At 41.5% G+C, this 13,903-nt stretch overlaps 1 protein-coding gene across 1 annotated transcript in view; it reads left to right on the plus strand.

The window, feature by feature from the left end:
- Positions 1–1,667: 1,667 nt before the first annotated feature.
- Positions 1,668–13,903, plus strand: part of PDE3A (phosphodiesterase 3A) — a 309,909-nt gene continuing 297,673 nt past the window's right edge. Inside the window, exon 1 of the mRNA XM_082351934.1 lies at positions 1,668–9,367. Within this exon, the coding sequence (XP_082208060.1) occupies positions 8,396–9,367 (972 nt within the window). The 5' untranslated portion in view covers positions 1,668–8,395. The remainder of the gene's footprint in view (positions 9,368–13,903) is intronic.

Raw genomic sequence — 13,903 nt, forward strand, 5'->3', positions numbered from 1 at the left:
GAGGTAAATGTTATGATATGTGAATTATACTCCAATTAAAAATTAAAAAGTAGTGGGACTTCCCATCTTTGGAAATTTTCAAGCTGTTAGAATTTTGATTAGGTGAGAGACAGATGGTGACCTCTAAATTTTCTTAGATTCAGATTATATTAGAGAATACGTTATGGCAATTAATAACAAGCCCTGGAATCAAGAATCAGGAGATTTGGGTTCTGTTGTCATTGATGTTTCATTAGCTTGAGCAAATCTCAGCCTCTCTGGGTCTCGGTTCCCTTTTGTGTAAAATAGGGATAATAATATAAGCTTCACAAACAACACATACATTGTGAAGATCAGTTTGGATTACTTTAAAAGCTGCAGAGCACAATATAGATGTTGTATTAGGATATTTCCAGAATTACATAATTTAATCTTTTTATGAATGAGTTTTGGTTCCAATTTATAGTTTCATTCTATTTTTAAATATGCTTTCTCCTTAGGTTGGTTGTAAAGGAAGAGAGCAGTGGGTGATGCATTATTCAGTGAAGATTTTCAATTAGTAAATTATCTCTATTCTTTCTTTTTATCTCTTCTTCCATCAATTGCCTAATTCTAGACATTTGGCTGATTATAACTTTCCTCCGAAACGATAAGGAAGCTCAAAATGCTTTATTAACCTTTAAAAACACTGGTAGATTTCATGTCAAAGAGGATTAATTTTATAGACCAAAGATGTTTCTGGGCTGTATATAAATTTTGTCCTGGCATCCTACTATCACATGTACAAAAAGTAATAGTTTGGGTGCTATTATAACTTCTGAGGGTAAAGTAAAAACTAACTTTAAAATTCAGTGGTATTGGAATATCAAAAGAAATAGCCTATACTTACATTTTCCTTTCTATCAAGCAACCCTCAGATTTTTCTCTATAAATATTCTCTAACTGAAAACACAAATCATCCTTAAGTTCTAAATTTTAGAATGGTCTGCACATCAGTGGCAGCTGTAGAACTGAGGTATTTGCTCACGAAGTCAGAAAGAGCTCAGTCTTGGACCATTTATCAGTAATTGACTTGGCAGGCACTGTATTTTCTTCCTTCTAACTCTCCCCCCAAAGACGATTTTTTTTTTCATACTGTTACATATTCCTTTTACATTTTAGTAAAATTCGTTCCTCTTCATAAAATAGGATTTGAGGTGTTCCTTTAACAGAAAAGCTCATTTTTGTAGATTATAGTAAATATGGGCTGTAATTCACTCGTGAAGATGATGTTACTGAAATTCCTGCCACCTCTTCCCCTATTACATGCTCTCTGCCCATCCTTTGCCCCAACAAAAAATTTTTTAATTTCTTTGATTTTTTTACACTATTATTGTATGGCTCTATTCAGAGTCCAGTGGAAGAGAATTTTTATTTCGTTTTTAAATTAAAGTGAATGATCTTAAAGAATAAGACAAGAGTAAATCTTTATTACTCTCAGGCTTTTGCCAACATATTGCTTATATTTTGAGATTTGGATTATTATTATTATTTATTTATTTATTTATTTTTGGCTGTGTTGGGTCTTAGTTGCTGCACGTGGGCTTTCTCTAGTTGTGGCGAGCGGGGGCCACCCCTTGCTGTGGCACGCGGGCTTCTCACTGCAGTGGCCTCTCTGTGGAGCATGGGCTCTAGGTGCGCGGGCTTCAGTAGCTGTGGCACGCAGGCTCAGTAGTTGTGGCTCGTGGGCTCCAGAGTGCAGGCTCAGTAGTTGTGGCGCACGGGCCCAGTTGCTCCGCGGCATGTGGGATCTTCCCAGACCAGGGCTCGAACCCGTGTCCCCTGCATTGGCAGGCGGATTCTTAACCACTGCACCACCAGGGAAGCCCGAGATTAGGATTATTTTAAAAGTAATTATTACTGAACAGAAAGCAGTTCACATTCAGTCCTTTCTTTCCTCCACCACTTAACTGCACAAATACAACTGAATATTACTACTTACAAAGATAGCTCTGAGATATCACAAGATTTTGAATCACCACAGAAAGATTCAAGTAAATGTGTTTTGCTGACAGTGCTAAAGCAGAGAAGTGGAATAATCCATTTTAATAAAACTCTTTAAAATAATAATATAAGCAATCTTAAAGCTCTTATTACTCATAATATCCATAATATTTTGCTATCTGTAATAAAACCAGATATACAGTAAATGCATTCACACTCTTTTGTTTGACTCATGTGCTCTGTACCCTGTGAGTTCCTTCTTCCTTAGTAACCTTGTAATCCACTGGGATTGAGACACGGAAGGTGCAAAGAATTCTGTAAAGCAAAGCATGTCTTCACTTTTGAATGGAACATCACCTTTTGATATATGCGTATATGAGACTATTAAGTGAAAAGTACGCTGATTTCACACACACACAATTTATCATTATTTGTAAGACTTTAACAGAATATATATTTGTATTTTTACAGAATAGTTCACTTTTCAAAGAGTAACAACACTTGCAAGTCCAGAGGAGAGAGTTACCGATGTTACTGATGTTATCAATCGGAGTAACGGATGTGGATGCGACGGAGAACACATCAATGTATGGTAGGAAATATTTGGATTCTAGGCCTGATCATGACCACATCTATTTTATAAATCAGACTTAGTGTGTATCATTTCCAAATTTTTAAACTAGACAAAGATCATGCATTTGTGTTGCAGACCAACTGAGGGAATTTATGGGGAAGTGACAAAGAACTATGACTTGTAGTTGGCAAGCTACTAAGGTCTTGGGATTTACACTATGTTTATTTTAACAGCCTTCATAAAGAATACAGTTGAATTACACATTTTATTAGTGAGTCAAATACTAGATGTCTCAAAAATTCCCATTTAAAGTGCCAAAGGTTAGAGGTGTACCTGAGATTATAAGCTCTCAGGCTCCAGGCCTGAAGACTTTATCTGCAGAAAGCTTTGTCCCTTTAATCCAACGTGACAACAAAATGTTATCGTTTTCTGCATAACAAAATGTTCTTGTTTTCTGCATGTGCTACCAAGTGAACAGGTTTCGAATCCCTGTACCTAAAGCACTCTGATTTCCTTAACGATTTGTTTAGATAGGGTAGAGCCAGCCTTTAACACCCAAAATGTGATGTCAGGAAGGCCAACTCTCAGACGATGGAGAAGCAGAGGACACATAAGCCGAAGTGAAGCTTCCTGGTGGTTTACTGCTATAGACAATCTGACTCTGTGAATAACAGCTTTGTGGATGCAACCTGTTCTTGCATCTTGCTTTTACTCTTTAGGGTTTTTATACTAGTTCACAACTGTATATTCAAAGCTGTTATTTAAATTCTTTGGGATTTAAAAAGAGGGGCAGCATTCCACAGAGGGGGAGGGAGACAATGCATCCCCAAATGCAAGTTTTCTACATTTTTTCCCTGACTAGATGTGGAATAGTTAGTGTTAATAAGGTCTATCTTACCAAAATGTGTAATTTTCTTTAACTTAAATTCAACCCCTCAAGTAGTATTAATTGGAATAGTTAGAGGCTATCTCATAGATGATGATGTGAGCTATGACTTTTTGGCAGTAATTTATATTCAGACATCTCCTAATTCTGGATTTCTCAGCTGACTTGCTAACCAAATGCGTATATTTAAATGACTTTTCCCCTGTGCCTGACAGAAAACTGTTGTAGATGATGCACATTTCATCTGAGAAGCAATACAAAGTTTTCAGAACATTGACTATTACCTATTTCTCTTATAAATGAGTAACTTATCTAGCAATTTTTTAAAAAGCAACTTTCTGTGAAAAGCGCTGCTTGCATGATTTTGCCTGTGGGTTCAATCTGGGCAACCACCTCTTCAATTGCAGATTTTGAGGCATCTGCCCACTTGAGCAATTATATGTAAAAATATACACAGATTGTCTTTAACAGTAACAATGAACAAGAAAACAAATAAATGAACAAGACCATTTTGTGTAGGGATAAGTGCTACAAATATAATGAGACAGGGCTGTGTGAGAGTGAATGAAAAACGTGTGCGTGCAAATGGAGTCCCAAGACTTTTTGATAAGACTGTTGGGGAAAAGCCTCTGTAAACAGGTAATACTTGAGGCGAGAACTGATGGAGCAGAAAGACCCAGCTATGCGAAAATCTGTAGATTCTAAGGTCCTGATTTGACATGATAAAGAACAGAAAGATGGCTTGAGGGTAAGGGAGGCACTTTCCATCAGAAGCCACTAACCACGTGAGGCTATTAAAATTTAAATTAAAATAAAATAAAATACCCAAACTCAGTTCCTCAGTGGCACTAGCCATGTTTCAAGGGCTCAACAGCCACCCATGGCTAGAGGCTACCATATTTGAAGTGCAGAGTACATTTCCATTGTAGAAGAACTTTCTAATAGACAGTGTTGCATAGTGAAGTAGAACTGGAATAGGATGAGAAGTCACAGAGAGTGGCTTGGAAAGATCCTTGCAGGCTGTTGGGGGACTTTAGGTCATGCAGGTGTGATGGGAAGCCTTTGGACAGTTTTAAGGAGGGAGCGACATCATAGGATTCACATTTGAAAACCATCACTCTGGCTGTCGTGTAGAAAATGAGTGGTAGGAGGGCAACACCCTCCTCCAGGAAAGTTATTGCAACTGTCCAGGCCAGGGATGATGATGGGTCCTGGGTTGGTCATTATAAGAGGAATGGTGAAAAGTGGATAGATTTCGGTTGTATTTTAGAGAAAGAATCAAGTGGACTTGCTAATAGACTGGAGCTAGAGCAAGGCAAACAGGAAGGAATGGAGGGCAATACCCTCCTTGGGGGGCTGAGCAACTAGATAGGTGGTTATGTTTTCTTCCTGGGGTGGGAGAGGACCAAGGAGAAATAGGTTGAGTGTGTGGGGATTGGTGGTGGAAGGGCAGGGAGGGAGCTGGAAGTTAAGAATTGTGTATTGGATAAATTATATTTTAGATACCCATTGGATTACATGCACGGAGGCCAGGTGTGTAGTGGAGAATGAGTGAACCCATACTGTGGGGTGTAAACTTTTGAATTTAACAGAATTCCCTTAATGATAACTATATTTGGCCAAATGCAAGTGATATGCAATGGGGTTAATTTCTAGATCGTCTTCACAAAGTACTAATAAAACACAATCCCTGGCTTTGGCTAAGTGGAGGGCTTTAGCAAGTCAAATTTGAATTTTTCTTTCCATTTTCCCTATTCTCTTTTTCTGTGTGTACCACATTTTCCTGATCTTTTGGCTGTGTTGTCACTTTCTTGAATTAGAACTCATCAGTCACTGTCTGCAGAAAATGGGAAGTTTCTATTTCTATGTGGTTGCTCAATGTCCGCTTTACGAGTTGGGTCTGATTTCATTTAATATGCTGCGCACAACGCTAGATGCTTCTTTCAGGTAGTAGAGAACTGCAGCTTTCTGCATCTACCTAAGACGAGTATTTTGTTGTTTTCATTTCTCTGCCTCCAGATTCTGGATGGTAATGCCGGTGAGGGGTGGAATCTACCTTCTTTCCTTTTGGTGGGACAAATAACTTTCTGGTTGTGATGTTTGTTGAGAATTGGGAGAAATCAGGATATTGCCTCTCTAATACTATTGAACACCTCAAGAATGTCATTGTTTAACATACAGATCTAGTGTTTTTGTTTTGCGGCCATTAACAAATGCCATTCTTATGTTTTTTCCGTCGCAGTGTTGCTTTAATATCTACATTCCATCTCCTACATGTTCAGTTTTTATGGTGATTTGTTTTTTTCTAAAGAACTGAGATAACTGTGGGGGGTAGACTACAGTGAAAATGGAAATATTCTAAAATTCTCACTATTCCTTTCTTTCTAACCTTGATATATGCCCAGATTTTAAGTTTCTCATTTTAATATGGTATTTTTGATGCCAGTGGATATTAGCATGATATTCCAATCAAGGCTTTTCACTCTGAAATGTTTCAGGTAGGCGCTGGCATATGAATCATACGTCTAAAAAGGAAACTCAAAAAAGTATGTGTGCAGGCTAGGGGGCTCATTTGTCTTTGGCAAAGACATCGCTGCTCCTGTTTCTTTAATTATTAAACAGATGGTGCCCACTGCCATTGACTAGCTGCCCAACTTGTTTTGCATGTGGAAACACGGTTCTGGACATCTGATGGAGAGAAGCTGTATCATCATAGCTTCTCATATCCATTTATGCCCTAATACTAATCCCTGTCCCAAACTAGAGCAGGCTGTTTCCCATGAAGCTAAGCTTAAGACTTAAGCCAACTTCTCCCCTATCCCATGATTTAATTTTATCTCAAGTTATCTCCTTTGCCTTTTCTTTATATTGCTTCATCTCTACACATAAAATACAGTGGCATATTGAGCCAATTATCCAAATACTCCAGGCTCTAAACACACTTTAACCTGGAATGTCCAGATAATTAAGACACAATGGGATTATTATTATTATTGAGGGCAAATGGCATCTAAGGTAGCCATATTAAAAATGAACAAGAGTGGACCTATTCTTGTGTTAAGTGGAGAAAGAAACTAGCTCCCCACATTGATGGACTTTAAAAAAGTCCATTGAACAGATATTGAATTATTTCTCATAATCTGCCCAAAAAAGTTAGCTTTAAATTTTTTTCCTTCAGTTTCACAAATACTACATTCCTACAGTACATGAAATGTGTAGCCTGTAAACTTCAATAACTAGGGTCATGATTTTTTTCTCATAAGCTTTATTCATGGTAGACATAGTATTTCACAACCAGACGGTCTTCTAAGATCTTTTCTAGTGTTAACCTACCTGTTCTCACCACCCATCTCTTGAGATTTCTTTATGTTACTTTCATGATTGACTGTTCGGGCTTCCTAACTTTGTACACCTTTTTGAGGCCAGGGTCACTTAATCTCAATGTAGTTTTACCATCCACCATCAACAACAACTGTTGACTATTATTCGCATGCATTTTTTTTTTAAAGTAACAATTTTTTAAAAGTGCTCTCCCCTCCCCCTTCTTTTTAAATAATGCTATTACGGTCTAGGTAGCTTGTTGAGATTTTCCATTATTTGGCCCAACAGAAAAGCTTGGCTTTTCTGTTGAAAACAGACCTTCCAGCAGGAGCAGTCAAGGCCTTACAATGCCACCTGAAATTGGTTTGCTGTTGTACCTGATATAAGCATCTTTGAATCACTCAGACAGATGTGGCTGTCATTTTTCACGACAGTGGGAAGTCTGTTGACTCCCATCGCCTTCTAAGTATCCAAGCACAGTCCTTTTTTCCCCCAACGTCCTGGCCAGCTTGGCGTGAGGGCCAGCCGCAGACCCCCGCGCCCCCCGGATGCAACGAGCTGGGCGGTGGACGGGTCTGAGCAACCCCTTCGCCAAGGTGCTGGCCGCGCGGCCCGGCTCCGGGGAAAGGAGCGCCGGAGCTGAGAGCAGCGCCTCCTCCGGGGGAGGGGCGGGAGCTGAGCTGGGAAAGCTTTCCTAGGGAGTTGCCTTAAAGAAAGCAAGCGGGATTGCAGATCACTCCAGCTGCCTGCTTTTTATACAATTGTAACTAGTCGTCTCCACTCGCTTCCCTTCTGCAACATTGCAAATCACCACCAACCTCGCACCAAAAAAGAAGGAAAAAAAAAAAAAAAAGAGAGAGCAAATCTCCTTCTCCCTTCTCACCCTCCCGTTCCTCTCACCCTCCCTTCCTCTCCAGCTCGCTCGTCCTCCCTCCTTTCCCTTGCGGCAGCCGCTCGTCTCTCGGACTGGGTCTCTCTCCGACGGGACTTAGCAACTTCTTGGTTATTTCTCAGTCCCTTTTCCATTTTCTCCACCCTTTGCCATGAACTGGACCTACGGACGCTGGGGAGGCTGTGCTTTCTGCCCCAGGGAATGGCGGTTCGCTTCCTGGGGCCGGGCCGGGGAAGATCGGCCGAGGAGAAAGAAAGAGTGATAGAGAAAGAGCTGCAGGAAGGAAGAGAAGGGGGACCTCCATCTGCCGCGGGCCCCGCGCGCAGCAGCGCCCGGGATGGCCCCGAGCTCGCCCTGCGCCCCCGGCTCCAGCAGCGGCCGCGGACCCCGCGCGCAGGACGCCTCGGGCAATCTTTAAAATCCTGAAGTCCGAAGAGACCCCGGAGGACAGAAGTCGGGGGGTGGGGGTGGAGCGGAGAATTTTGCAAAGCTTTCCCAAGAGAGAAAAAGAGGAAGTCTGATCGTTTCTGCCTGTGCTAGCTTTTCACTTGAAGGCTCCTCTCTCTGGAGCATCTAGCCTTCTCCAGGAGTTATTCGAAAGCTGAAACTTTCAGTGCTCGCGGGCCTGGGAGAAGAAGGAGGGATTCCGAGGGTGGGATTGGGAGGAGAGCAAGCGAGCGTGCGTGCGTGTCTGTGTGTGTGTGTGTGGCGGGGTGGGGGCGTCGGGGGGACCTCGGGGACTCCGCGAAGAGGGCGCACCATGGCCGTGCCGGGCGAGGCCGCCCGAGTCGGGGCCAAGCCCGGCCACGCAGAGGCGAGGCCGGCCCCCGCCGCGGGCCCGGACTGCCACCGTCGCGCGGGCCCCTCATCGCCCCGGGACCCGGGCTGCCGCGGCTGCTGGGGCGCCCTGGTGCCGCGGCCGCTCCGGCGCTCGCAGAAACTTTCCTCGGCGCTGTGCGCGGGCTCCCTGTCCCTTCTGCTGGCGTTGCTGGTGAGGCTGGTCCGCGGGGAGATCGGCTGTGACCTGGAGCGGAGTGAGGAGGCGGCGGCGGCGGCGGCGGCGGAGGAGGAGGAGGAAGCGGCCCCGGGAGCAGAAGGGGGCGTCTTCCCGGGGCCTCGGGGAGGTGCTCCCGGGGGCGGCGCGCCGCTCGGCCCCTGGCTGCAGCCCTCGGCGCTGCTCTTCAGTCTCCTGTGTGCCTTCTTCTGGATGGGCTTGTACCTCCAGCGCGCCGGGGTGCGCCTGCCTCTGGCCGTCGCGCTGCTGGCCGCCTGCTGCGGGGGGGAAGCGCTCGTCCAGATTGGGCTGGGCGTCGGGGAGGATCACTTACTCTCGCTCCCCGCCGCGGGGGTGGTGCTCAGCTGCTTGGCCGCCGCGACATGGCTGGTACTGAGGCTGAGGCTGGGCGTCCTCATGATCGCCTTGACTAGCGCGGTCAGGACCGTGGCCCTCATTTCCCTAGAGAGGTTCAAGGTCGCCTGGAGACCTTACCTGGCGTACTTGGCCGGAGTGCTGGGGATCCTCCTGGCCAGGTACGTGGAGCAACTCTTGCCACAGTCCACGGGGGCGGCTCCGAGGGAGCATTTCGGGTCCCAGCTGATTGCTGGGACCAAGGAAGAGATCCCGGTGTTTAAGAGGAGGAGGCGGTCCAGCTCCGTGGTGTCCGCCGAGATGTCGGGCTGCAGCAGCAAGTCCCATCGGAGGACCTCCCTGCCCTGCATCCCGAGGGAACAGGTAAGCGCTGGCAGCCCCTCTCACTCACCTCTCGGGAAAACTTGAAACCCTTGGGATCCGCCACAAAGTGGAGGGAATTCGAGCGCTGGGAACAGAAAGAAAGATAGCCCAGAAAACTGCTCTAACTTCAGACTTAGTTGGAAACTAGCGGGTTTTTCTCCCCCTCTCACACAGTATTTTATAACCTGAACAACAGGAACCCGAATAAGTAATAAAACTAGATGAGCTTTGCGGGGTCTTCCACAGCTGGGCCAACTTTTTAGATCTGCTACACCTGCGTATGGCTTGCCTCAGGCTTTCCTCCTTTAGCAGAAATGTTCGAATTAAGTTTAATTTTTTTTTTTTTAAGCGATGGGTGATTTTTAAAACGAGGGTTTTACTAGATTTCTTTCTGTTTCTTTTTATAAAATTTTTTTCTTCTAAAGGGACAGGTAAACTTTTATGGACGTCAGTAAAAATATTTTACAGTTAAAGCAAGGCATGCTTGAAGGTGAGGTGCTGATACGCTTTCTGGTCTTGCAGTACGTTTTACTTGAAGAGACTGCGTTTGGTGGTGCCCAGTTTGTTTTTAAGTGTGATTTGGGGACATACATTATTACATGCTCATGTGTTTTGTATTATCGTCATAAACTTCAATTTGGGGAACAATATGTCTGAACTTAAGAATTTGCCAGAATCATGGACTGCGCTGTTAGTATCAACTTAAGAAAACATATCTCTTGAGTATCTACATACTTAAGTGAATATTTAGAAATTCAAATGGATTTATACAGGAAATATTAATTCAGGAGAGTATTTCTAAATTGCTGGTAATATCAATCTTTCAGGGAGGAGGAGGAGGAATCTAGAATTATGAGTGAAGTTATCCCAAATAAAAGTTCAGTGAATTATGGGGACCAATTTCCTTATTATCATGAAGTGTTTTGAGACCATGGAGTATAGTTGCTATAAAGGGCATAAAAGAACAAATCCCAATTTTAAAAGCAGATTGTATCTGAGAAGGAGTACCTCAGCATTTGCCTCTCTACTCCAAGCTGATTTGACACTTGGGGGTAGGGGTGGTAGAGAGCTGCTTATGTACAGCAAGTGGAAATTTACACTTTTCCCATTTAAATTTATGCCTACCTGTGGTACTATTAGGACAACTTCAGGGAGTGAGAGAGTATCCTAAGACATACTAAGCTTTTTCTTTTTAGGTTATTCTGTGGATAATCATTTGGGTATTTCTAAGAAATAGCAGTCACCATATGGTGTGGTGGCCAGTTTGTTTCTGAAATGGAGTTGAACCCACAGAATGTGGTTGTTTGACATTATTTAGCAGAATGGATGACAGCATCATAGTCTCTGTGTTTATTTTAAAACAAATGTACTTATTTAGCTTTTCGTTTAGATAAAGCAAATATTTCTTGGGTTTAGCTTACTCTAAGAGTGAAGTTAAAAACAGGCCACTGACTGATACTCAGTTTTGGTAGAAATCTGGAAATCACCAGAATAAAGTAAGCTGTCTACTTAAGGGTAAACCAATGAGGGGGAAAAACATTTTAATTTCTTTTTAAAGTCACCTAGAGAATGTCTTTTAAATGACAACACTGCTAGTTTAAATATTTTGTGAACACACTTTTCTTTAACTTATAAGGAAATGTGATCTGATCATTGCAAAATTTAACCTAAATTTCTAAGTCAAATCTGTGATTTAAGCATAAATAACTTGACTCCAAATTAATGTCATTTAGCCTCTGAAATTAAAATTTCTGAAATTTCATATTAACATTTAGAAGGTAAGGAGTTAAGGGTGGATTTAAGATAAGAAGTTGTTTAGGGGAATTAACCAGTGGTGTTAATTAGCCTGTAGATTTTTATTGGTTTTCTCTGGTTTGAATTGATAAATGGAGGATTTGAATAATCTGCAAACTTATAAGGAATTAACTGAGCTTTGCATTTTTACGTGTTTTGCTGATGACTTCTGTTGAAAATGTATATTTGTAATCTATTTTGGTCAGTTTTCTTGGCTGCTATTTTTTTAAAGGCTGTGTTTATGAAGACTCTTCTAAAGTGAGAGACTATCTCTTATGGTTGATGGAAAAACAAGGTTACATTTAGCAGAAATTTATTCACTGGAAGTTTTAATGAGGGCATGGGTGAGTGTGAACGTGTTACTTAAGGCTAGTTTTTATATATGACTCATTTAGGTTGTTGCTGAGCATAATTGTTGGGGGTGGGTGGGAACTAACACGCACTAGGATCTTATAAGACAGGGCAATATCTCATACGTTAGCCTGTGTGAAAAGTTCAGGAGCTATATAGTAAATGGCTTATCTGTTTTACCACAAGGAAACAAACTTCTCATTAAGGGTGCAAAGTGTACCACTGTCATCCGCATGCTTTATGAAGTCAAGAATCAAAATAATTATAAAACACATATATAACCCTGGCCTGAATGCTACCTGATTAGGAGTTCTTTTCTGAAAGAACGTCTACTCTTAAGACAATCGCAGGCAACAAGTGAATTTTAAGTAGAGGTGTGAGTACATAAAACACAGAGAGGCTGGCAGAGTCCTCCTGAGAATTTATTTGGACCTTGCTCATTATGAGGTTTAAAGGTGAGAGAATTCCAGCCTTTTCTTTTCCAGATGAATGATAGTGGCCACTTTCTTGGGACCTCTCTCTCTGCAATGACTCAATTCTAAAAGGTCAAGGAGAATAGATGATAAAATTTTCATAAGGCAAACCAAATGACAGATGGATTTCTGTCCCTCCCTTCCTCCCTCCCTCACTCCCTTTCTCCCTTCCCCAACCATACTGAAGACAGTAGATCAGCTATTACATATAGAATTGAGTTTTGCAGCATTGATCATAAAGATGGCTTCAACCAAAGAAAGGAGACATAGATCTAGTCTTCAGTCCCAGAATTAATGGGACGTGGGGTGTATCTGTGAGATGCAAGTGAAGGTATCTACTTCAGGAAAGAACAAAGTTGGTAACATTTGCATGGCTTTTAGTTCAATCCTACCAGCCCAGTATCCTCAAGATTTTGTAGATCAGTGAGTCAAACTGTACTTTTTTGGTTAAGAAGGCAGATGGTTCCATTAAGGTGTATGTATCTTTCCTGAGCAGATGTTCACGTCCCTGAGCAGGTATCACCGTGCCCTCTGAACTCTAAGGTCCTTAGAATTTCTTGGATTATTAGATATTATGCATGATTAATAAATATGTTAGTTTTAAACATAAAATTTTAATTTAGCAATTTTTAACACTTGGAAATTGTATTTGAAGGGATGTCTCTCTATTCTCCTCATACATCAGAGAAGGCAATTGGCCAGACATTCCCCTCTAATTACTGCGACCACCATGTACATTGATTTAGGAAAGATTCCAAACCAATGCCATTTTATTATAGTTATATATTAAGAAGAATTTAATATCTTTGCCTATGGTTTCACATAAAATAAACACAAGCCGTACGCCTCTCACTGTTAATGCAGTTTTACCACTTCATGACAAAATTCTTTGTGATGGGTACAGTATCAGTCAGAAATGTACAGCTATATACTTCACATTGTGTAATTAAACATCAAAATAGATTCCCAGACATAAGTCCTTACAGCTCTCAATTAAACATCTTTAGCAAAAAACATCTTTAGCAGATTTTTGTAGGAATGCAGTAGTTTTTGCAAGAGTCTAGTGGTTGGTTATCACAAGTAGAATCACGTTTTTCATCAGTGATGTAAGAAAGGTATTTTCAAGCAAAAAAGCCAGCAACAAAACAAAAATAGTGGAATATCGTAGTAGGTGTAGTTTTCAATGGTAGGCATATGGTAGGCCTTCTTACATGATTGGTAAAAAGTATAACTTACTTGCATTTACAGTATAGATTGCTTCTGAAAATACAGAATGTATTGTCCTTTAAACTCCTAAATACATTTCAGGATAATATAACACTTCTCAAATTGAATACGTTTCTGAAACAACCATGGGTTTTTAATTCAATTGTAGCTTCTATCACATTTCAGTAGTATCACTCTGCTCATGGTTATACAAAGAACAATATTGATTATTTATGACCTGCTGACAGAATTAAAATTAATTAATGCCAACTTTTGAAAACCCTGAAAAGGAAAAAACAAGATTTTCTCATCCCTTGGGAAAGGTGAGGGAAAAGAATTTTTTGGTGTGTAGGGACAAAATTGTGATTTTACTTTGTGAATATAGACATTTCAAGCATACTGAAAAACTGTTTTGACAGAAAGAGTCAGTGAATCTATATAAATTTACAGAGGTTGGAAGGAGGCAAACAGTAATTTTACTCTTTCTGTATTGAGCCTAAAGTGTAAAAAAGTTAAAACTGTTCAACTGAAAGAAATGCTGTGTATGCTGGGCTGTCATATTAATTAAATAAACAACCAGAACAGTGACTCTGTGTATGAAATACATTTTGAAAAGCCTGGAGGGGAGGGGCGCAGGCAGGCAAGGGTGAGTGACACTGGCATGAAAAAACATTCATTATATCTGTAGTGACATTTGTGTGAATTTGTTGTA

Source organism: Balaenoptera borealis, assembly GCF_965194805.1.
Source record: "Balaenoptera borealis genome assembly, chromosome: 13".
NCBI classification, from domain to species: domain Eukaryota; kingdom Metazoa; phylum Chordata; class Mammalia; order Artiodactyla; family Balaenopteridae; genus Balaenoptera; species Balaenoptera borealis.